The 25491-nt window shown below is 38.0% G+C and overlaps 3 protein-coding genes across 3 annotated transcripts; 1 reads left to right on the forward strand and 2 right to left on the reverse strand.

Annotated features, from left to right (window-relative positions):
- Positions 1–120: 120 nt before the first annotated feature.
- ech1 (enoyl CoA hydratase 1, peroxisomal) lies at positions 121–6953 on the reverse strand. Its single transcript, XM_079246313.1, has 11 exons — positions 6729–6953; positions 6528–6613; positions 4583–4751; positions 3542–3630; positions 3340–3464; positions 3175–3223; positions 1767–1831; positions 1530–1600; positions 1284–1355; positions 661–811; positions 121–574 (listed from the first exon to the last, which is right to left on the reverse strand). Exons 2-11 carry the CDS (start codon positions 6562–6564, stop codon positions 470–472), a joined length of 933 nt encoding a protein of 310 aa, XP_079102439.1. The 5' UTR covers positions 6565–6613; positions 6729–6953; the 3' UTR covers positions 121–469.
- A 1702-nt stretch (positions 6954–8655) lies between these two features.
- On the forward strand, positions 8656–15149 carry LOC306760266 (transient receptor potential cation channel subfamily V member 1-like; the record flags this gene model as incomplete). Its single annotated transcript, XM_079246066.1, has 15 exons — positions 8656–8795; positions 9327–9478; positions 9713–9865; positions 10067–10204; positions 10296–10600; positions 10837–11013; positions 11503–11658; positions 11767–11862; positions 11940–12010; positions 13051–13216; positions 13306–13372; positions 13475–13797; positions 13873–13997; positions 14781–14887; positions 15070–15149. 15 exons carry the CDS (start codon positions 8656–8658, stop codon positions 15147–15149), a joined length of 2256 nt encoding a protein of 751 aa, XP_079102192.1.
- A 4112-nt stretch (positions 15150–19261) lies between these two features.
- LOC306760069 (protein FAM222B-like) lies at positions 19262–25460 on the reverse strand. The gene is made up of 3 exons (XM_079245845.1): positions 25410–25460; positions 22833–22960; positions 19262–22389 (listed from the first exon to the last, which is right to left on the reverse strand). Exons 2-3 carry the CDS (start codon positions 22912–22914, stop codon positions 20411–20413), a joined length of 2061 nt encoding a protein of 686 aa, XP_079101971.1. The 5' UTR covers positions 22915–22960; positions 25410–25460; the 3' UTR covers positions 19262–20410.
- Between the last annotated feature and the right edge of the window lie 31 nt (positions 25461–25491).

The following is a 25491-nucleotide window of genomic DNA, read 5'->3' on the forward strand; positions in this document are numbered from 1 at the left end:
CCTCAGACAAAAAAATGCTGGGTTGATGGCTGCATGTACATTTTTAGCAAATAATTGGATCAACACAAACACATTTTCTGAAGTTTATTTAATAAACATTCATAAAGTCGTTTAATCATAATTACAAAAGAGACTAATGTTTTAAAGGCAATGAGCTGAAAAACAACCAAACTGTCCACTATGAACGAGTGAAAGCAATTCTCATGTAGCTCAGACCTTTGTTCAACCTGGATTAGACTGGTATAATTAATAGTTTTAAGAGATCAGTGGCTTCTTAGAGGTAAATATAAACCAAATATGACACTTGAAATGGTCTCTAAAAAGACATTTCAAGATAGTTATAGCTCCCAAAGTCAATGCCAGATTTGTTTTAGATATTTCCAACCCAGTAAAGTTTAATAAAAGAACTTCCTCTGCCCGTCAAAAGGCCACAGTGGAGGAGTAAAAGAGCTACTACATGTAGCAAGTTTTAGAGTTTGGAGAAAACCATAGTTTTGGGACTCTTCTTTTCCATTGACGCCTGAGCGGATTTCATCACATCTTGAGTCTGAAGCATGCTCATGTTCCATGTGGCCTGCAGAAGAGTGAACAGGACCGTTAACAAGTCTGCATGTGTTCTACGATCAGCCAAGAAGCTCTCGACAAGGTAAATGTCCTCACCATGAAGTTCAGTCCCTCCGTTACACTGTGGTCTCTGGCATAGATGAGGTTTATTTTTGTGCCCTGCACAGCCACAGGACTGCGGGCCACAATCTCCCCAGCCATTTCCAGGGCCCCCGCCATCATGGCCTCCTTATCGGCAAACACTCGGCTGGACAGGAAATATAGGATTGAAGACTGTGGCTACCAGGTGAGCTGCACTGGTTTTGGATGCAAACATTTGACCATGTTCTCTGTTTTATTCAATTGTAATGCTTTTTCAACAAGAGTATTTATTCTGATCCATCTGTAATCAATCAAAAACGCATTTGAACCTGACTGAACACTATCTGGAGCTGCTTACATTTTGGAAATATTAGCTGATTGCATATGTTTTTCATAATTTAAATGGGAGAAAAAAAGAGGAAAGCATCCAAAACAGGCTATAGCCGTATCCCTCTTTATGTAAACCTTTTACTTTCTTCACGATACAGAAGGACCAGGTGGTTTAAACTCCATGTTATCTGTTTACATATCTGACCATCAGCCGACAGATCCTCGTCCCAGACAGCTGAATAACTGCAGAAATGAGATCATGTACACATACATCATTTTTTTGGCTTCTGCAGATGACAAGCCTTTACCTGACCAGTCCACAGCTCTTGGCTTCATCAGCGTAGATCTTTCTAGCAGTGAGAGCCAGCTCATTCACTAGACTGCAGAGAGAAAATGTGATGTCATCGTATGAACCAACAGAAAAAACATTTTTTTAAAAAATTTTTATACATGTATCTTAACTTTGTAAATTACATTTCTGCCAACCTGCACTCTTCTAATCAGTAGCAATATTAAACCACCCTCAGACTCTGGTTTGTTAAAGTGTTGTTTACCTGCGGCTGCCAATGACTTTAGGAAGCCTCTGTAAAGTTCCAACATCAGCTGCAAGTCCAATATCAACTTCCTGAAGAAGTTGCAAAAAAGAAAGTAAACAGCTTTAAAAGATTACAGGTGCTGCTATGCATACTTTTCTAGGTTATAAATATTACTGTGAACTATTAAAGACACTGTTTTTACAATAATATCTAAATAATGGTCAGAAAAAGTTTTTTAAACAAAACAAAACACACCTTAACCTGGAACCAGGCGTCCTGCGTGCACAGGCGGATGTCACAGGCTGTGATCAGATCTACACCTGTCAAAGAGCACAGTGTCCACATTTAGTTTGTCTCAGTGAAGCTTCCCCTGATTCGCTTTGCTTGACAATGAGGGTGCCTTGCTCTGGTCCTCGAGGGCCACAATCCTGCATAAATCCCTGCTCCAACACACCTGACTGAATCATGAAGCATTGTGCAGAACTCTGACAACCTGCAGGACTGTGTTTGAAGGGTGACTTTGGACACCCCTGCTTCAACAGGACTGTTATTTTTCTTATTTAACTAAAGACCTATGTGTAAGATGAGATGAGATGTGGTTGTACTGGATGGCCAGCGGCATGGCTGACTGGTCAGAAAACCTTTTACTAAGCTTTTTTTTTTTTTAAATTAAAAATGTCACAAGGCTAAGAAAAAAAAAAAAAAAAAAGGTGCTTTGGAAAAGGCAGTGTTAAAAATCATGTCGAACTATTTTCCGCGTTATAGCTTCCTCTGTTTTTCAGTGGGGCACAATGACTTTAGTCTAGCTGATTACTTTATACACTGCAGTACCATGGACCCATGACATAGTGTGTAGGCTAAAAATAGACACAGAGATTAAGTTGTCACTTCAACACTGACCCATGATTGTCTTCTAAATATTACCGATATTTCAATAATTGTAATGCATTGATCAGTTGGGTGTAAAAGCAGCATCTTACCTCCTCTGAAGTTCATAGAAAATCTGACTGAGTCAATCAGAATACAGCTAAATTACTTTCATCTATATAGCACCTTTTACAGACACTCCTCACACAAATGCAGAAAATTAACAAAAAAAAAATCCATCAGTTTTCTTAACCGCTTAGTCCATTTCAGGGTCGAGGGAAGGTGGAGCCTATCCCAGTAATCACACTGGACAGGTCTCCAGTCCATCACAGGGCAACACAGACAGACAACCAACCATTTACACTCACGCTTATTGGGACAATTTAGAGTAGCCAGTTAACCCAGCCGAGGCTCGAACCAGCGACCTACATGCTGGCCAGAGTGATAACCTCTATGCCACCATGCAGCCCAACAAAAAGTTATATTAAATAGAAATAAAGAAATGTCTTCAGATGCTTTAAAAAAAAATGTCTAAAGCCCGTCACTCCACAGTTTGGGTGCTACTACCTGGAAAGATCTGCGTCTTCCAATCCTAAAGCAAGTGTGATGGACCCGCTACAGTCTTTTAGCTATTCAGTTCCTTCTGATACCGTCAGAAATAAAATACAAAAGTTCACTTAATAAAAATTCTGTTAGCTGAAAGCTACACACAATATGGCGGAGACAGAAGACTGTTTCATGTTCCTGTGATACAAACTGGTCTGATTACAGGAACAACATAACGATGAGGTCTTACCTCCTCCAACACAGGCGCCATGAACTGCCACCACAACCGGCTTCGGACACTACAAACAGAACAACAAGTTAACAGGAGAACTCTCCTTGCTGTTGCTCCATGACTGGAACAATTTCAGTAACTACTGGGATGGTTTTATTTGATTGCGTGATTTGTAGCTCCGACCTTCTCGATCACGGAGAACGTTTCTTGGTACTTGCTGATTATTTTTCTCAAGTTCCAGGAGATTCTCGCTGTGTCGTCACCGTCTGGCTGGAGGACATCACCTGCCATGTCCATCAGGTCAATACCTGGACAGCAGTGTAGCAGAGAGAATAAATAAAGCTCTACCAAGACAACAGTAGCATAAAAAATGTCTCGCACCCACCAGCTGTGAAGATCTTCCCAGCTCCAGAGACCACCACCACTCTGCACTCCGGGTCATCAGCAATCTCATTAAAGCAGTCCACCATCTCGCTGGAAGAAGAATCCAGAACTTTGTTTTGCTTCAGTTGTGAATGTGCAACTTATTTATGAGTTAAATGATACCTTTATGTTTATTTTAATATTTGAATAAAATGTTAAATATAGTTAAGAATAAAATGGATTTTCTCAGGAAAACTATATTGTTGGAGGTGAGTGATATCTAATTAAAATATTTTAAATCAATTTTTTTTAATATAATTTAGTGATCAAATATTGGGAACAAAGTTCATTCACACAAAAGCCTGTAACTGTACTTTTAACTCGTGTTTGTAGAACTTTATTGTATAAAACTGGGCTGTTATCACACATGTGTCTTCAAAATATTCTTTCTTGGCACCATATGAGATCATGTAGATTAAAGGTAGCCTTTAGAAATCCTCCTGAACAACCATGTCAATAAAAACACTTTCTCCCACTTCTCATGCCAAAATGTATCTTTTCTACAGATAATTCCAATAAATGCATTTTCTCTTATATTAAATGTCTTCTTTAGCTTACAATATTTTTGTTGGTTACATAAAAGATTTGCACGCATCTTTATTTACACAGTAAATTTGCCATAAAACTAAATCTTTATAATAAATGGCAGATAATTTGTTTTGGGCTTGTTTACAAAAATCATGTTTCTACAAAATGGATCGTTTGTCTCCTTAGGAAGATCTAACAATACCAACAACAATACAGCCCAGTGCATTACAAGGCCGTGGTAAAAACGAAAACCTTAGGGCTCTGTGTTTTGAAATCAGAGTTATGAAGGCTTTGGGTGACTGTCCCGTTGTGTGTAAACAGGACATCTGTACCTCGTACAGAATGTTTTCTTTTTAAAATAAAAGTCCATAGTAAGACTATAGAAGTTCATCTCTTAACCACTGACATGAAGCACAGTAGTTCCATACTAAGCAAACCCTACGTGTAATATATATTAATATAAAAAGATACCTACCTCCAGAAAGCTTTGTTCATGGCATTGCGCTTTTCAGGTCGGTGAAGCTCGACATGTGTGATGTACTCTGCAGGATGACTGATGGCCAATGCAGTGTATGGAGGGGTGGACTCAGCTGAAGAAGACATGGTCCTGACCAAAGCCTGACTGGGGAGCCACAATGTCCGGTCTGAAAGGGATAATAGCATAAGTAGAAATTAATATATCAAATTCTTTTCCCTGTAAAGGGTCCTAGAATGACACATTTCTTTATAAACAATCTAAAAAATATAAATACTGAGATTTAGAATAGCTTTTTCTCTAAAACAAATTTGGGATATTTTAACAATGCAATCCAACAGTCGTACCTACAGTTGTCCTCATATGTATTCATACCCTTTCATGAAAGAAAAGGCTGAATTTACAACAGTCACTCAAATAATAGGAGACTTAAAAATGGAAGAATAACTAAAACTTTGCAAAAAAAATATCATTTAGTTACATAAGAAACTGTTTTTTTTTCATTTAATTGAGTTGAAAAAAGGAAAAAAAAAAAAAACAAATTGGTCCTGGACAAATTAGAGCACTTTTCTGTTGAACAGTGGGACAAAATACCTGTCAACAGGTGCAGAAGTCTGACTGAGAGGAACAGAAAACACCTGACTGGAGCGGAAACATTAAAGGATTGTTCAGCACAATATTAGTTTATGGCTGATGTGATATGTAATAAATTATATTATTTGTTTGCTTTTTTTTTTCTTTTTTAAAAAAAAATGTTTCTACTGAACCAAAATTAGAAAATAATTTTATGATTTTCATAAAATTTTTATTTATTATTACTTTGGTCAATTTCAGCTTATTTTACAGGCTGCTGTTTTTTTTCCTTCTTTAATGAAAGGGTATGAATAAATATGAGCACAACTGTATGTTCATTACTAAAAGGAACACTGCGCTTTTATTATTTACTTCAAATTATTTCCATGCAGACCTACTGTGCAAAACATGCACCAGTGAGGCGCCATGTTATACATTAAAATTTGCACAAGAACTACAATTATTAGCTATTCTTATGATACTGTTCAAATGTTAGCAGAGAGTAGCTGTTCAAATCAAATACATCCAGCCACGAAAAACACAAGTTTAAACTGTAATTGAATAACTTAGTTTCGTCACATCACACATGCATACATAGATAGATAGATAGATAGATAGATGTGTACGTACATATACATGCATACACACATACGTACAAATATTTACATACATCCATATATATATATTTACATACATACAAATATATACACACACACACACACACGTATACAAACATATACATAAATATGTTTGTATATGATCTAAGACCAGTTTATTTATATATATATATATATATATATATATATATATATATATATATATATATATGTACACACACACATACATACCCACACACAACTATTTCATACGCAGAAGCCAAACAATCTTGCATATATATATTAAATACACATGCTGTATATACGTATACATACATAAATATATACACATGCAAATGTACATACATACTGTATTATATATACATACTGTACATACATATACATGCATACAAACATATACATACATATGTTTGTATATGATTTAAGACCAGTTATTTATTTATATAGATAGATATAGATATATATAGATAGATATAGATATACACACACACACACACACACACACACACACACACAACTATTTCAGACGCAGAAGCCAAACAATCTTGCATAAACGACCAGAATTGAACCTGTGACCTTTCACCTACAAATCACTTTAAAGTCTGGGTTTACTTCATTAGAAAAGCTTTTCTTCTACAAACTACCGCGAACAAACATGGACAACAAACATCTTAGTATTTGTGCACTTTGACCTACTAAAGCACACAAACTAGAAAACACATCAAACTGCTAACAAACACAGCAGTGACACTTACATTTGGGAAGAGCTGACCTTACAATGACTGACAACATCGCCCTTTGAACGCAGCACAGTCCGGATTCTTTAGTGACCAATAAACCTCTGCAAACAGAGAATTAATCCTCTTAACCTGCTGTCTCTGCTGCCTCTCCAGTCACAGCTGTTTTCTGTGCACCTGGAGTCGGCTAATGCCAATAGTCACTTGCAGCTGGCTTACCAAAAATAAAGAGGTATCCAGTGGTTTGGTGGCTGCCCCCCAGCAAAGGCACAGCAAGTGGAGGGAAATGATATTGCAGCTGTTTGTTTTGGTTTTCTTATAAAAACCATATATAAGAAAACCAGGTATATAAACTATTCGGCTAACTAAAATAAGATTACACAAATCTTTCATTAACCATAGACTGTATTTAAAGAGACCCTTCTCGGCCTAGCTTAACTGCTACCTAAATAAACTCATACGGTGGCTGGCGAGGCTCAAACTTATTGGCGGTAAATGACAAGGAGGGACATTATCGCCACCAACAGGTGAGGAGGGTGAGTCGGGCCAGACAGGAAAAAATAACTTCTACCTGTAAAATGTTCTGGATTTGAACAGAAATCTTCTCTGAGTTAGGTGGAGGAAGTAGTTCGCAGCCAAATAGTGAATAAATGATGGTAACCCAGAACCTATTTTTTTGTTTTATTATGTTTAGATTTGTTTTGTTTAACTGAATTAAAAAGAAAGATTAAAAAAATATTCAAATTCTTCACACATGTGTTTTTGTTGCTTATGTGTTGGTTGTGCTTGTTTTATGTTGATAACATATAACTCACATTGTATTATTATTATTATCATCATCATCATATTTAATAAATTGCTTTTTTTGGAGGCCTGAACATGCTAAAAAAAATTACCAAATTTTGCATTATTATTATTAGTTGTAGTAGTAATAATGATTATTATAGTAGTAGTAGTAGTAATAGCAGTAGTAGTAGCACAAGTAAGTTTCTTATTACTCACGTAATACACATTCATATATTCCACAGAATTTTGGTGAAACAGTACAAAACAGTATGAAGGAAATCACTGTTACTGTACCTTTTACATAATGGAGGTCTATGCCTGTTTTCCTCAGTTTAGACAAAGACTCACTATAGGTGTGTTTTTAACAAATTTATACAATAAGCACTTACCCACATGCACGCTGTGTACAGTTTCTACTGTACTTTCTTTATCTCACATCATCAACACAACTGATTACCACCAAAGCCTCACATATTTATATTCACTCTTCACACCAAAAAAGCTCAAGTGAAAAAAAAAACAAAATAATAAAACAAAGCATGTCCATTTTATATGAGTAGATATGCAGACTATCCAAACTTTCCTTTAAAAAAAGTATTAGAGTATTAAAATGTGAAAAAATACAAAGAGTTAAGTTTGCACCTGCTTACAGATTAAACTATTCAGTAAAAATTATCATTTTAGTCATACATGACTATAATACCAAACAACACAGTAAACAAACTACAAAAATGTAATTATTGATTGTATCTTCATTGTTGACTTTCAAATCCTTAACTTATGTGGTAATTTTGTTTTAATAGAAATTTTATTTAAAAATAAATCAAAAAAGCATATTCAGTTAAATATATTGAATAAAAAAGTACATTTAATTTATCTGAAATCACCAGCTGTCCTTAGGTATCTCATAAAAGTGAATATGTATATATATGTATATATATATATATATATATATATATATATATATATATATATATATATATATATATATATATATACACTGATATATATACACTGATATAAATTGATAACTGGTAACACTGTAAATCTGCATTTTGTAGGACTTTACTGTGAATCTTATTTTATTTTAATTACCTGAGCCATTGGTGATTTAAAAAAATTCTTCATATGGTCTTTTTCTATCTTGGCAAGTTGAAGGTCAGCGTAGAATCCTTCCTGAATCAGACAAACAAAGGACCCACTCTGTGGAAAAGGGTGGGGCATCACCAAGGTAAGAAACCACAACCTGATGAGTATTATTTTGTCACTCTACACCTGTGCAGTTGTAGCTCATCGTGGTTGTGTGGAAATGAACACGGTTCATTTTTTTATGTTGACGTGATTGTTAAGAATAAACAAGATGGAAAAAGAAAAGCCACAGGATGAAGTGGAGCCAACAACAGACCATGAAGAGGAAGAGATTGGACTGGACTGGCTTCTTAAAAAAAACAGCTCAGAGATATCTCCTGCACCTATGGATAGCAATGTCTCTCTATCGAGGTAACTCGTCATACTGGGGAAAGAAGTTTGATTTCCTTTCAGAGAATACATACATGATGGTTTAAAATTGTGTAAATTAAAGACTGTAAATAAGGAGTAGTATTTAAATAAGCCTTGGGCTTCCTTCTGCTCCTTCTCAAACAAGGTGTAATGTTACACAAATGTGCATCCTTGTTTTGTACTGTATATGTATTTGAGATAAATAATTTAAAAAATACTAAATGAAATCAACAGGAGATTGGAGATACTATGACAGAAATCTGTGTGTCCTTTGCTGCTACAAAATTTAAATCTTCAGTGACAGGTAAGCGCAGGTGGTGTGGTGTCGTATTGCAGATAAACAGGTTTCAACTTGTTTTGAGCTCTAACTTATTCACAAGCTGGTTTGTTCTAGACCGGAAGTGTTGGAAACAAAACATTAATTATACTGTTTATAATGGTTTAAATGTTCTTACAGTTTTATCATTACAAAGGTGTAAACCTTGAGCTACATTAATGACTGGGGAGACTCGTTTTTATTCTGTTTTTCAGGCAGAAAACTGCTCGTGTTGACATGTGCAGTACTACATTCACAAGGGACAGAATATTCAAAGCAGCATCCCAAGGTGACACCGCACAGCTTAATGGCCTGCTTGACTACCTGCAAGTTAATAATAAACAACTTACAAGCCCAGAGTTTATAGGCAAGTGGGGTTGACGCCATTTTATTTAAGTGACAATGTCCTGTTGTTATATATGAACAAGCTCATCTGCAACATCTTGGCCATGTCTTACACGTGTTCAAAAACATGTGTTGTGCATGCAACACTATTGTTTGCTTGTTGTTCATGTTACTTTGGTTTAGACATTGCCGGAGGTGAAGACAGGAGAGTTCTGAACAAAGTAGCTCAGAAATATTTTAAATGGTTTTATTTCAGATGAAACAAATGGAAAAACAGCTGTCCTGAAAGCTTTGCTGAACCTGAAAGATGGCAAAAATGAGGCGATTGAAGTCCTGCTTGACATAGCAGAGAAAACTGGGGATTTAGAAAATTTGATCAATGCATCTTATAGTGATCCTTGCTACAAAGGTAAGCACAACAAACAGTTTTTCCAAGGATCATGTTTTATTTTAAGTTAACTGGACTGTGAAAGAGAATTTTAAGGACAGAGAACATCATGTTTTTTTCTTTAAAGCCCTTCAAGGCAAACAGTAGTGAATTCATACAGCTGATTTGATGCTCACATTTGTCACATCAAAACATTAACAGTCTTTTCCTTCGCTAAAACAGGTCAGACTGCTTTGCATGTTGCCATTGAGAGGAGGAGCTTTGACTTCGTGACTCTACTTGTCCAGAAAGGAGCTGATGTTCAAGCCAAAGCCAGCGGCACATTTTTCCAGCATAATGGAGGGCTAGGGTTTTATTTTGGTAAATAACTTCACACCAGGATATATTCTTACCTGTCACATTTGCCCCTGGTCATGTCTCACAGTTCTAATAACCTTTGTGTTTTCAATAGGGGAGCTCCCTCTGTCACTGGCTGCATGCACAAACCAGCCAAAGATTGTCTCCTTTCTCATGGAAAACCCTTACAGAAGAGCTGACCTGACTGATAGAGACTCACAAGGAAACACTGTGTTGCACACCTTGATTGTCATAGCAGATAATACGACAGAAAACACAGAAATGATTTCAAAGATGTATGATGAAATCCTCATTCTGCACCACAAACTTGAGGAAAAAATACATGTCCAGTTGGAGTCAATTGAAAATAATCAAGGTCTGACTCCACTGAAACTAGCTGCCAAGCTAGGCAAGATTGGGGTAGGTCTGCTTTCTTTTCTTTTTTTTTTTGGTATAACTTACAATGCGCATAAGGAAAACATCATGTACAACGACTCTATTTCTCTTCCCCAATATTAAGATAAAATATTTCAAAACACATTGATCTTTGCTATAGATTCATATAATTTGCCTACATGTTAAAGGTCTTCAGCTGGTAAAATTTACATGAACTAACTCTTCAAATAATCATGGCTTATCTGGTCTTCACTGGCCAGCTATTCAAGCACATGCTGCATCGGGAATTCATGGATGAAGACACCAGGGAGCTATCAAGGAAGTTTACAGAATGGGTCTATGGGCCTGTTCATTCCTCTCTGTATGACATGAGCTCCATTGACACCAATGAAAACAACTCTGTGTTGGAGATAATCATCTACGGAAGTGAAATTCCAGTAAGACCTTATTAACATTATAGTTACCTGCATTATATCATGTGATAATTTGCATAGTTGGAGCTGTGGTTGGGTTAAAAAAACAAAAAAGAACGAGGAAATAAAGCAAAAAAACAACCCATAGACAGAAAACAGACATGTTCTGGAAACTTCAGAACTGAAAAACACAAGTTTGTCTTTTATGTTTTGGTTCACAACATGATGAACATGTTATTAAGTTTCTATGCAGCATGAAAACGCAGGCATGTTAAAATCAAGTATATTCAAGCTGAATTATGCACTTTGACTCTGGACACCCAGATATGGTGCCCTCTGCATAAACCTGGCAATTACACTAAGCATATTTATTTTAAAGAATGAATTTAGTCAGAAGTAAAAAAAAAAAAAAAAGAAGAAGCAGAAAAAAGATATCTAAAATACTCTCCTTAAATCAGGATATTGTAGTCATCATTTTGACATGTGGAATCTGCCTTGTGAACGTTGGTACAGAACCGGCCTGAGATGCTCCAGATTGAACCTCTCCACAGTCTTCTTCAGGATAAGTGGAAGAGGTTTGCTTCCAGGTGTTTCTTAATAAATTTCCTGGTTTACTTGTTGTACCTCGCCATCTTCACCACTGTTGCCTTCTACAGAAAGGATGGACTGGTAAGACAGGAAAATGAATAAAACAAACCATTCTATAACTTTTTAAGGTCAGGCTGTGTTTTACCACCTTCATTTAACTAAACAGCGACTTCTAACTCTGACCTGCAGCCACCTTTTCCCATAGAAAATGTCCCAGTTGACTATCTGCACTGTGTCGGGGAACTCATCAGTGTTCTTGGAGCAGCCAGGTTTCTTTACAAAACGGTGAGAATCTCGTGCAGCAATGCCACAAAAATAGTCAAAGTTAATTTATTTAACTTGTCTAATCTTTGAATACTTAGATAACTATTTTCCGGAGGAACCCTCCAAAGCTAAAGTCCTTGTTCACAGATGGATTCAGTGAAATTCTGTTGTAAGTGAGACGTTTTAAATGCTTTAAAATATCTTGTATGTAATAATAAGCTTAGCATTTCACCTCCAGGGGGAATACCAGTAAATTTTGAAACCATATATGATTTCTTTAAAAAAGTGGATAAGGAGAAATCAGCTTTGCAAATAACCCATTTTAACAATGATCGCGCGTGGTGGGGGTGTTGAACTTTTGTTGCACATTAGCTTTCCTTAAAAATTAAATGCAAATGACCTTAATCTGCAATGATGGACTGATAGCTGAGATCCAGTCCAGAGACAAACTATTGTCATCAACTCAGGGAGTTATGCTTAACAGAGATTGTGGTCCATCACAGCTTGTAGGATACAGTCACTTTAGATAATAATATGTAATACAAAACTTCCAGATTTGCATTCTAGGAGGTCACAGGCATACAGATGTTTAACAAAAACCTGTCTACATGTTTGTTTCAGTGGAAAATAGTGCTAGATGCCTCTTTTACAAGCTACAATATTTACAAAAGAGCAAGAAAGTAGAGCATATCGTCCAATATCCAGAAGGCGTTAACCTTTTTAAGCCTGTTTAAGGTGTAAATAACCTGTTTAAGGTGTACTCTGTCTCTTACGGCATGACAGCTTGGATGGGATCCAACTCCTCATAACACAATAAAGTGGATGTAGAAAAGGGTGGATTGTGTAATCAAATAGTGATCATGAAGGATGGCTAAATTTGTGCGTCATTGAAATTTTTTCTCCTTTCTCATGGAAAACCCTTACAGAAGAACTAGCCTGACTGATAAAGACTCACAAGGAAACATTGTGTTGCACACCTTGATTGTCATTGGAGATAATAGGACAGAAAACACAGAAAATATGAATAAATAAAGAATGTTACTCGTGATATATCTTTTTACATGTCATGTCTTCTTGAGCTTTACACTCCATGAAAACTGGGTCATATTTCTTAGATGTGCCATTTACAGTTCTTGTTGAGATTTTCACAAGACGCTGTGTGGGCATACTCACATACATCTGATTTCTTATCCTCAACCTTGCCTGCAGCTTCCTTCAGGCAGTTCTTCTCCTCATCAGTGCAGCTTTGTACTGCTCTGGACGGAGGGAATACATTGGGCTGCTTGTACTCTCACTGGCGCTTGCCTGGATGAATGTTCTTTATTACACAAGGGGATCTAAACAGCTGGGGATATACAACGCCATGATGCAAAGAGTAAGGTTTACTGTCACAAGTCTGAGAATTTGGCTTGAAAAGATTCACCTCATGTATGTTGTGGTTTTTTTTTGTTTTTTTTTGTGTAGATGATCCTGGGTGACCTGTTACACTTTTTATGCGTCTACAGTGTCTTACTTTTTGGATTTTCTGCCGGTGAGACTTTGATGATCTGAAATGCCAAGCAAGTGGAAATAAACAGTTAAGTTGTTTGTTTAAAACTCATAACAAACAGGTAATACTTGTTTCTTTCTATAGCTATTGTTACTCTCATTGATGACTCACCTGCAACGACAAACGGCACACTACCACGAAGAAGGAGCTTTGATGTCGAGACATTTACCTGCAAGAAGCTAAGTTACAATGATATCCGTTTTACAACACTGGAACTGTTCAAGTTCACTATAGGAATGGGAGACCTGGAGTTCACTGACCACGTTCAGTACAAAGAGGTTTTCTACATCCTGCTCATCTGCTACATAGTTCTCACCTACATCTTGATGCTCAACATGCTCATTGCCTTGATGGGCAACACTGTCGAAAGGACTTCTGAACAAAGTGAAACCATCTGGAACCTGCAGGTGAGGATGAGTAAAATACAATATACTGTATGCATCGCAGATACTCCAAGTAACCATTTTTCTGTCTGCCTTCAGAGGGCCTTTACAATTTTGGATATGGAGAGGTCTGTACCGAGCTGGTTGAAACATAGGCTGCATTCCAGAGCGTCTGAGACAGTGTGTTTCAGAAACAACATGGATAAGTGCCGTAAATTTGTCAGGTAAACCATTACTGGATGCATTATAGATATGGCTAAATGTTTACCTTTATCTACTGAACATGGACAAGATGGGAAAAAAAGAAGGTTTCTGGGGAGATAAATAAGAAATTTGTCTCACATATCTATAAATCTGGAATGAAATGTGTTTTCTGAATGATTGTTGGGTTGGTGGAAGAAAACAACTGAACAAAGCCACAATTAAAATAAAAAACATAATTAAGTGCAACTACAGTTTGGTAAGTTGCCGGTTGGGACTTCTGGGAAAATGGTATCTGGACAATTAAAACCAAGATGAGCTTATTGGAACCACATTTCCTCTGTATTCACATTTGTACACAATATAAATTTTAAAAGAGAAGAACATTTTGTCTGTTTAACCAATGAGATGAAACACAAAACTTATTTTTAGGAGGGGCTGTGTTGAGCTTCATTAGACTGAAAAGAGTTAAACACCCATCAGACTCTAAAAGAAATGTATTGTTCATTAGACAAAATGAGATCAGATGTGTGGAGAGATTGCCTTTAAATAGTGAGTCTGGTACTGGCATCAGTTTTCTTGTACATGGAATTGAGATTAGCTGCACATATTGGATGTACATTGAAGGTAAATGAAAAAAATTCAAGCCAAACAGAACAAAGCGATTCTGGATGAGAACAGAATGATATTATTAGAAATAATAGGGTAAATGGAATGATTCTTCTACATAATATAGGCTAATGAAGAGTTTCTCTTGTGCAAGATTCTGTCATGATGCGGGATCAGGAAGTTTTCTTTGCCTTTAGGGTGACTGAAATGAACTGGATAAAATGGAGGTCAGATCTTGGTGTAAAACTGGAAGAAGAGCCTTCTGGAGAAATTATGAGGCCACAGACCCACAATACAACTTCTGGTAGGTTACATTTATGTAAACACACACACACACACACACACACACACACACACACACACTCACTCAATAAACAAATAATTATATTTCTCAGCTGGCCTGGGAACAGCTCGGGATCCTGTATTTTTCTGTAGCATCACTAATATCACAACGGCACTAATATAAGCTGCAATCTGACTTTTTAGAGACTCCGTGGAACCTGAATGTGCTACTGGCAAGGATTCGTGACAGTCGACACCAACAGCAACCCACTCATATTATCTAGAACAGAGTTTTATATCAGAACTTTTCTTTTACAGAACATTTTTCCTAAAATATTCTGTACTGAACTGTGCTTTTAATATTGCTTATACTGTAAAATAAACTTGGCATTGTTCTGTGGTTACTTGTTTAATATTTCATTTCAGCACTTAAGTCCAAAGTCCAAATTAAAAACCATGCACTCAACAGTCCTGATCTTATCGGATACTTTTATAAAAAGTCATTTTAAATTTTTAAATTAAAATTGAAGGTGATTTTGCCAAAAACTAATAAGTACAGTGAGGCAAGTATTTGAACACCCTGTGATTTTCCAAGTTCTACCACTTAGAAATCATGGATTGATCTGAAACTTTCATCTTAGGTGCATGTCAACTGTAAGAGACATAATCTTGAAAAAAAAAATCTTGAAACAACATTGTGTGATTTTTTAAAAAATAATTTATTTGTATGTTACTGCTGCAAATACGTATTTGAACACCCATCTATCAGCTAGAATTCTGACCTTCAAAGACCTGTTTGTCCACCCTTAGAAAGTCCACCAGCACTCCACATATTATCCTAAATTAGAAGCATCTGTTTGAGGTTGTTAGATCAGTAAAACTCAAGCTACTGACATGGCCAAGACCAAAGAGCTGTCCAAACACACCAGAGACAACATTGTAGACCTCTACAAGGCTGGAAAGGGCTATGGGGCAACTGCCAAGCAGCTTGGTGTAAAAAGGTCCATTGTTGGAGCAATTATTGGAAAATGGATAAAGCTAAACATGACTGTCACTCTCGGACTGAGGCTCCATGCAAGATCTCACCTTGCAAGGTCTCAATGATCCTAAGAAAGCTGAGGAATCAGCCCAGAACTACATGGCAGGAGCTGGGACCACCATTTCCAAGGTAACTGTTGGTAATGCACTAAGACATTGTTTCTAAAAAATCCAGTCCTCGGGCCCCCCCTGTCCTGCATGTTTTAGACATGTTTGTCCTCCAAAGTAACTGAGTCAGATTATTGAACTTCCTTATCAAGCACTTTGCAACCTGTTAATGAGCCCTTTAATTAAATCAGGTGTGCTAAGGTAGGGTTGCCTATAAAACATGCAGGGCAGGGTGTCTTGAGGACCGGAATTGAGAAACACTGCACTAAGACATCATGGTTTAAAATCATGTATGGCACGGAAGGTTTCCCTGCTTAAACCAGCATATTTCCAGGCTTGTCTTAAGTTTGCCAGTGACCATTTAGATGATCCAGAGGAGTCATGGGAGAAAGTCATGTGGTCAGATGGGACCAAAATAGAACTCATAGGTCCCAATTCCACTCGAGGTGTTTGCCGAAAGATGAGTATCATCCTAAGAACACCATCCCTACTGTAAAGCATGGGGGTGGTAGCATCATGCATTGGGAGTGTTTTTCTGCACATGGGACAGGACAACGGCACAGTATTAAGGGGAGGATGACCGGGTTATGTATTGTGAGATTTTGGGGAACAACTTCCTTCCCTCAGTTAGCGCATTGAAGATGGGTCGTGGCTTGGTCTACCAACGTGACAATGACCCGAAGCACACAGCCAGGATGACCAAGGAGTGGCTCCGTAAGAAGCTTGTCAAGGTTCTGGAGTGGCCTAGCCAGTCTCCAGATCTAAACCCAATCTAAGATCTTTGAAGGACGCTCAAACTCCACATTTCTTAGCAACAGCCCGGAAACCTGACTGATCTCGAGAAGATCTGTGTGGAAGAGTGGTCCAGAATCCCTCCTGCAGCAAATCTGGTGACAAACTACAAAAAACCTTTGACCCCCGCAACTGCAAACAAAGATTATGTCTTACAGTGGACATGCACCTAAGATGAAAATTCCAGACCCCTCCATGATTAAGTGGGAGAACTTGCAAAAAATCACAGGGTGTTCAAATACTTATTGCTTCAGTGTATTTCTCTCAAAGTCTAATCTCACTAAGACTTCATTCTGATTTAACTATCATCCAATTAGCAATACATTTAAAAGAACACACCATGTAGGAATGTAAACAACAAAAAGTCTCACCAAAGCTTTGTGTTTGCAAACTTTATTTTGGTTTAGGGGAATGTTTGTGCAAGACATTTTATTCCTGAAGGTTAGGCAAAACTGGAATATCACATTTTCACAAAGTAGAGAAATTAAGTCCCCTCCACCACCTTTCACAATATGGTTGTATCATATAATCAAGAACAATCAGAGCAAAAAAAAAAAAAAAAAAAAAAAAAATCTAGAGTTGTTTCATTCCTGTTGCCTCATTTCATATTTCAACCTGGGTCAACCTGCATGACAAGCTACAATGTGCTTCAGTAGATTAGATTCAAACAGTGCATACAGACAAACACATAGATGTGGTTAAAGCACAGAATCAGGATACTACTTGGAGAAAAAAGATTGCGACACCCTGTGCAGACAGGAACCACTCACCCTAGATTTTTTTTAAAAAAATGCTCGGTTCACATCTTTGCATTTTACTTCACAAGATTTCATTAAACCGTCAAAAGAAAATGAGAGCAGCAGCTCTCTTTTATGTCACCAGATTGTTGCTTATTACTGTTAGGACACAAGTTCCAAGTACAAGCTTGCCATTGCTTTTAGCAGGGTGGTTAGAGGGGAAAGCTTGGTCACTTTGGTCAGTGAGTCAGCAGCAGTTGACACATCCCGACAGTGTCAAGGAATCGTGGCACACTTCAGGACTTCAGTCCATGACACAGTATCAGTAGTTACACTAAGTAGCTTGTCTCCCCCCCCCCCCAGCAGAGATTAACTTTGTGCACCTTTGTCAGCATGCAAACCTGTGTGCAAGTACCCAAGCTTAACATACGCACGCGCAAGCATCCATTCACACACTTCTCCATACCAAGCCCAGTGGAGGCACTTCATATGAAACTGTAGAACCTGATGGTGTTGGGCTGTAGAGGCAGTTCAACATTAACAAGACATATTCGTCTAACTCGTGTTTTCAGTCATTTGATTTAATATTTAGAAATCCAAACAGGCCCGGAAGGTCTTCAGGCCACAGTGGGTCAGATGAAAATCACTTTACCATTTTGAATACTGGTCAGTAATTCCTTACAGAATAATCTCCAAATGTGGCTGGTAGAATATATAAACAGCCAAATGTACTGGGGTGTGACTGGTGGGAACTTTTGCCCTGCGCTCATCAAATAAATAGGAACTTGTTGCACCGATACAGCCCATATATCATTACTATTTCTAGAGACACACGCAAAGTATAGTGTGTTGATTAAGTTCAATAGCAGCTTCAAGGGACAGGCACATCAAAAACAATAGCCAGGAAAAGAAAGATAAACTGGCATCAAGTATGAAGACCAAACTCCAAATCAGCTACTGCTTATATCTCAGCTGTTTATGAAGATGATGTCTCATCTTGCACTTCTTTCTCCCTTTGTAGCTGTACTGTGCTAAGAACAATTCAGAAAGGGAAAAAAAAAACTGCAGTTATGAAGGACATCAGATTAAAGCATGCATGCAAACTTCTTATATGCCTTTGAAAACAAACCATCAGGTTTAAGAGTCCGTTAATGTGTCACCTACGGCATCTAATGGGAAAATACCTATGGCTTCAGGATGCAATGGTTTGAGGAAACAAAAATAAATTAATAAACTATACCAGGATAAAACATAACTAAAACACAGTTCAAACACAGTAAAATAACTGCTACAGCCCTGATCTAAATACATATTCATTATGCTAAATACTATGAAGATCTCTTTTAAACCATCTTTAATCATTGACAGATACCCAACAATAAAGTCGCGAGGAAGAGTGATTTATCAGCTGGCATGAGAAGCAATACCACACATCCATTAAGGCAAAATCGTAAATTCCTACGATCTGTTTTAACACTGCCAAATGAACCAAGAGCAGCTCAGAAGCTCTGAAAAAGGTACTCTCTCTCTCTCTCAATTAAGCTATGCTCATATTGGTATCTTTCCAAAAAAAAAAAAAAAAAGAAAAGAAAACTCAATTATATAATAAAATATTACCTGTGGCATTTAAGGCTTTTTCCAAAATGCTTTAGAGTGGAAAGCAACCTTTTCCCAGGAAAAAAGCAATAGAACAACACAGCTCTGGGCTTTCATGCTAGATGTACCTAGCATATAATATCCTGTATTACATGTTCTTATTTCTTTCAAGGTACCATAAAAAACATGATGCCGGCGATTAGAAGATGCCCATGACGAGCCACACTGAAAATGTCCACACCACATCAGTTCAGCAGTAGTAAAGTGGTGATACAACGTGTTGAAAGGAAAATTCCGCATTTTCCCTGCTTGCGTTATCTGAAGTACTTGCAAGTCATTAATTTGCTTTTCACATACAGACACATACACACCATTTCCATTACAATGGGATGCTATTCTGTTTCACATTAGCTATAGACAAATATTGGCTAATGGAGTTTCTGCTCCTTGTGCCAAATGTTAAGCATAACATTTACAATTAACTTCTACAGTTCAAGTATGACAATCTACAGATATACAACAAAAAAATATATAGAATAAAATAACTACTTAAAAAGCAACTCTTGAAATATTACACACAAGAGGGCGCTTCTAAACGACATAAATCTTAGAAAATGAGAATGAAGCAAGACCTACCAAGACCACGATGCTGCAGTTTAGAAGCCATGTTTGTATTCCAGATAGATGAGTCACAGCTCACACTTTACACCATCCATAAGCAGATAGCTCAACTACAAAAAGGAGTTGCTAAGACTTCAACCTTACTAAGAGTCAATAATTGCATATCCATGTCACCTTCTTATTAAAATGTATCACAACCTGTAAAGAGGATAAGTAATGTCCAAAAAAAATTACACAAGGACATCCTAAAGCTTGCCTTTGGGCAGTTATAAGGCCACAAATGCTGATAAAAGTTGATTTGCTCCAGGTCAACATATGAAAAGCACTGTGACAATCATAAGGCAAGAATACACTCAGCTGCAAATGAAAAGTTAACACCACCCATTTATACAGGAACACACAGCAGCACATCTATGCCAGTGATGAAAAGAGTTGACAACAATCTCAATAACCCTTAATCTTCAATGAAAGGTACAACATGGCTTAAAACCTGAGGAATACTAAGAAACATTGCAACCCTGCGGGTCTTAAAATGAAGCTCTGAAGCAATAAAAACTAAGTGATCACTTGTGGGATCTTAAAGAATAAAACAAAGAAGCTCAAAGTGCTGTTTTGAAAACACTCAAAAACACCAAGAGGGGAAAAATGCATCTTTAACGGTAGCCTGGGTGATGACCGTGGACACCTCCTCTGTTGCTGGTCTCCTGAATTTGGCCCACTGCTGACCGATGCGTCTTTTCTATCGCATCCAAACTCTGATCCTGAAAACCAGGCATTTGAAAATCCCCACCCAAAAAATCCACGCTCTGAACCAACTTCGACTGACCAGCAGATCCCTCTTTTCCTGGTCTGTACTTTGCCCCCGGGATGCGGTTTGTAGAGGCAGCAACCTGCCCTCCTTGGAAAACCACTGGGAGGTCTTGAGGACCAGATCCATTGTTACCTGCTGTGGCTGGGATGCTGCTCCATGGTGGCTGCATGTAGTGGCCATTAATGTAAGGCATAGAACCAACTGGGCAGTTCACAGGAGAGGCAGGTTGTGGTTTCTCTGCAGCGTGTTTTAGAGGAAAGCCTTGTGCAGTGTTGGGTTGCTTGTGAGGATAGCTAAGGTTTCTAGATGGGAACGCACACTCAGTTGGATGCTCCATCCTTGGGTTTTTGCAGGGGTGAGCTCCTTCAGGGGGCTGCTGCATATGGGCCAGTTGATGCTGGACCCAAGAGCGCTGCTGCTGCTGCAGCTGTTGTAAATGTTGCTGCTGTAACTGTTGATGCTGCTGCTGTTTTTTCTGCTGATGTAAATGCTGCTGAAGCTGCTGCTGTTGCACCTTCTCACTGTCTGCGTGAAAAGCACTCATGCTATTAGTAGCAGCAATATTGGACTGTGAGTGCAGAGTAGCACTGGGGGTCTGGCCTATAATTTTATCTGAGTGTCCACCCATGAGGCAGCTGGAGGCACTGCCTAGAGCTGGGTGGTGAGAGGAAACCCTGGAGCTAGCGTTGATCAGTAGATTTCGGCTGATGGGGCTGGGGTTTGCAATCTGGCCCTCACAGACTGAGGTGGTACCCATGCCAGCCCGAGCCTGGCACAACTGGTTGATTTGGTGCACAATGTTGGTCAAGTCACCAGGCCGGTTCTGATGCAAGCTGGCAGCCATGGACAGTGGGATGGTGGAGGTAGATACTGTTACATTTGGTGGAGCATCTGCATCTGGGAGCTTCCGTTGCCCATACTGTCCTGGTGGGGGCTGCTGGAGGCTATTAGACATGGTAGGAGGACCAGTAGTCACAACCTGTGGAAGGGCTTGTGAGCTAACCAGTCCTTGGGAGTGCTGCAGGCTTGAAAGCTGAGCTCCATCAGATATGTGGCGCAGATCCTGAGTCACTCCCTGCTGTGTAAGTAAAGCTTGTGGAAGAGCCATCTGATGTTTTAATGTCTGCAGATGGGAAAGATGCTGCTGTGGTACTACTGATGAACAAGACTGGCCTTGCTGTTGCTGCAGAGCCTGACTGGGAGGCAGGCTCTGCTGTCTCTGTACACCTTGTGGATGGGCCAATCTTTGCTGCTGTGTTGTCTGAACTTGGGGCAAATTCTGCTGCCGTTGTAAAGCTTGTGAATGAGCCATGTTCCTTTGCTGTAAAGCCTGCGGTTGATGCTGCTGTAAAGCCATTGAATGAGTCATACTCTGCCGCGGCTGTAATGCCTGTGAATGAACCAAACCTTGCTTTTGGGCTGGGGGCTGGGAAGGACCTGGTAGGTGAGGAGCAGCAGGATGAGGAAGGTTTAAAGTGCTTTGAGCGGCATACGGCCCAGTTTGAGGGTTCATGACTGGCTTCAGTTGTTGTCGGGTGCGACTACTGTCCGAATCTTTTTTTATACCTTTGACAGGTGCACAAAGGACAGCTAACAGGCCACCACTGGTGCTGACCTGAGAGGGGTAGGGACTGTGGCGCTGGGTTGATGAAGATGTGTCAAGACCGTTGACTGTGCGGCGTATGTGCTTCCTTTGAGGTACTTTGACACTGTTAGGGAAGATCTGGATGGTCAAAGGGTTGTTGGCAATTTTCTTAGCATAGGCATCCAACTCGGCTGGGGTTGGATAGCTCGCAGATCTCATCTTCTGTGTAGTTTCCCCTATGCGGTATACAAAGTCAGAAAATCAGAGCAAGGTATACTGACCAGCATTTGACACCATGCAGTAACAGTGAACATAAAAATATTCAACACTACACAACAATAAAAGTAGAACCCTACTTCAAAATAATCAAATGTAAGATGTCACCAATGAGGGTTTTGTTTGAAGAGCGGTGGCATTTATTTATTTATGTAATCACATGACAAAAGTAAATTTTCCAACTGTTAAATTCTTATTTCCAAAAAAATTATTACATTGTTTGTAAAAGTTTCCTAGAGGTATCAGATTTCAACGCCATAACACTTCTATATCATGATTATTTTGGAAATCAAAGGCTTAAATCTGTGTTGCAAAATTGAAAGTAAAGGCTCAGTTCCCTGCTTCTTATGTATCTAACAATTCAAAGAAATACAAACACATTATGGTGAAAGATACCACTTACATTTCTGAAGTCCAGTGTTCATCTGCGTGCGGGGGAGAAGTCTAATGGTAGGGTCACCTGATGCTGGCAAACAGGCCAGCATGTCACTATTCCACTAATGCAACATTGGACACCTTCCCCTCATCTTACTGGGAACAAACAGAGCAGGTGTAAATCAGCAAGTGACAGACACTTGTGTTGGTGTGAAATGACTTTGCTGTCGGGCAATTTTTACATCTAGTTCAGCATGACATTCTGCAAATGGCAGCTTGTGATTAAGTGACATCATAGTTGTGTAAAAGCTCATTGTGTGGACACTGCAGTCAGCAAACAGTCAAAATGGAGATGGCAAAAGCCTTTCCAGAAACAAAGTATCATATAAATACAGCATAATAATACTGTGCACGCAAACCAATTGGAAATGTAGCAAACTAATGCTGAATAACATTTCTGATTACATGAATAAAGTGTGAATAGACCACAACAACAACAACAACAACAAAAAAAACATAACAGCACTAAAGACAGTTAACTGTGGCACTACATGCCTTTAATAAGCATATTTCTACAGAGGTAGGAGTTGCTCCACCTGAATAAAACCTTTAAGTAGCTAAAGTACCTGTTACAATCTCTGTTTTGCACAACAAATAATGGAGGAATACTATTTTTTTTTGTCTACAATAAATCCACACACCTAATATATACATAGAACACGGTAAAATACAGACTTTTATAGCCCTAGAGAATAATGATAAAAACGTTTTATAAAACATCTTAGATTACAAAATAACAAGATTAACAATTTGCTTCAACAATGCAGTGGATTTTTCTTCTCACCTCCTCCACTGGAAGAGCACCAAGTAAAGCAAAAACAGCAGATTCATCATCCATTTACAGACTATGATTCATCACTTGTTCACTTCCACTGCTCAGACGCTGAAGGCTGACTTGTTCCTGAGGCACAAACTATGACTCCAAATAATTTTCTATTTAGCTTATGTATGAAAAAAGCTTTTGTGGGCATTGAGTAAAGACAAATATTGGCTCTTCCATTTGTTCTTATCTGAAATGCTTTAGGCTATAACATTAATAGCAGCTCATTCAGAATGCTGCTGTTAAAACTTTAACTAGAGCCAAGAGATCTGAACACATCACACCAGTTTTAAAATCTTTACACTGGTTTCCAGTCAATCACAAGATATATTTCAAAACCCTGCTGATTGTTTACAAATCCCAGAATGGTTTAGGACCAGAATCCATCTGTGATATGTTCAGAGAGTATAAACCAAGCAGAGCTCTTTGATCCAAAGACTCGAGTCAACTAGTCCAGACCAGAGTCCAGACTAAACATGGAGAAGCAGCATTTAACTGTCACGCTACAAACAAATGGAATAATCTGCCAGTGGAGATTAAACTTTCACCAAATGTAGAAACTTTTAAATCCAGGTTAAAAACATTTCTTTTTGCCATGCGCCTATGCATGACATCTGCATAATAACTTAATTAATTCTGCTTTTAATTATTTTAATATAATTTATGATTTTGTTATTTGTATTTTCTTTTATGCTTTTTTTCTGTAATGCTTTCAATGTTTCATGTAAAGCACTTTGAATTGTTTTGTACAAATAAACTTGCCTTGCCTAATGAGATCAGCATATGTTTTCATTCACTGTACCTCAGGAGGACAGTGAGATAGTTAGGTTTTTTTTTTTTGTTTATTTGTTTGTATCAGTCACAATCAGTTTGTCCATTTCCAAAAAAACAATCAAGTAAAACAAAAACAAAATAGGCAGAAGCAAAGCTTGTATGCCTAATAATGTACACTTACAAGTAGAGTTACCTTAAGTTATACAAATAACAAAAGCATCTGTTTCATCCCTGTCCTAGATTTTGGAACAGTAAAGTCACAACTGTCTCTAAAGTTATATTTAGTTTGCTGAAGCTTAAAGTAATTTTGGACACCTTCTGGAAAAAGATATTGTTTAGCCTTAAACACAACTTGTATCGTCCTATAATACACTAAATCATCAAATTTCATGAGTTTTGATTTAATAAATATTGGATGTGTATGATCATAATATCCAACATTATTTATCAAGCGTATGGCACGTTTTTGTTATAGAATAATGTCAAATGTCAAATAAAGACTCCTATTAAATACAACAAAGTACAGGACAAAAAGAGGTTGTGAAGCTAGACTTCATTAGATATTCAAAAACACTCAAGCTCATATTTTACACAGCCTTGAAGGCAAGTCAACTTTCAGACAGTAGCTAGGTAACGTTAGCCATCTGTCTAGCTATTCAGCTTAATGTGCCAAGTTTCCAAGAGACGCTGCTATCTAACAATCGATAGACGTTTCCAGTGACTAAACAGAAAATTATTAGTTAGCACAAACACGATACTACATCTACAGACATTTAAAAGAAATGTTAAATAATCGCTTTTTGAGAGGCTACATCGAGTCAAGCTCCAGAATAAATAAGGAGCTTCTTTGTGCTTATTGTGAGCAGGCCAGCTGGTCTAGCAAACTTCATCATTTCATTGATTTAAAAAACGATACGCAGACAGACGCGTATTACAGACAATTATACTTACTCCTCACGAAACTACGAGAAGGGAAACTTCATTTTGTTGAGCTATAACATTGTTTTGGTTTTAAAAAATGAAGAAACCATCC

This window comes from Telmatherina bonti (assembly GCF_933228915.1).
Source record: "Telmatherina bonti genome assembly, chromosome: 9".
Classification (NCBI taxonomy): Eukaryota; Metazoa; Chordata; class Actinopteri; order Atheriniformes; family Telmatherinidae; genus Telmatherina; species Telmatherina bonti.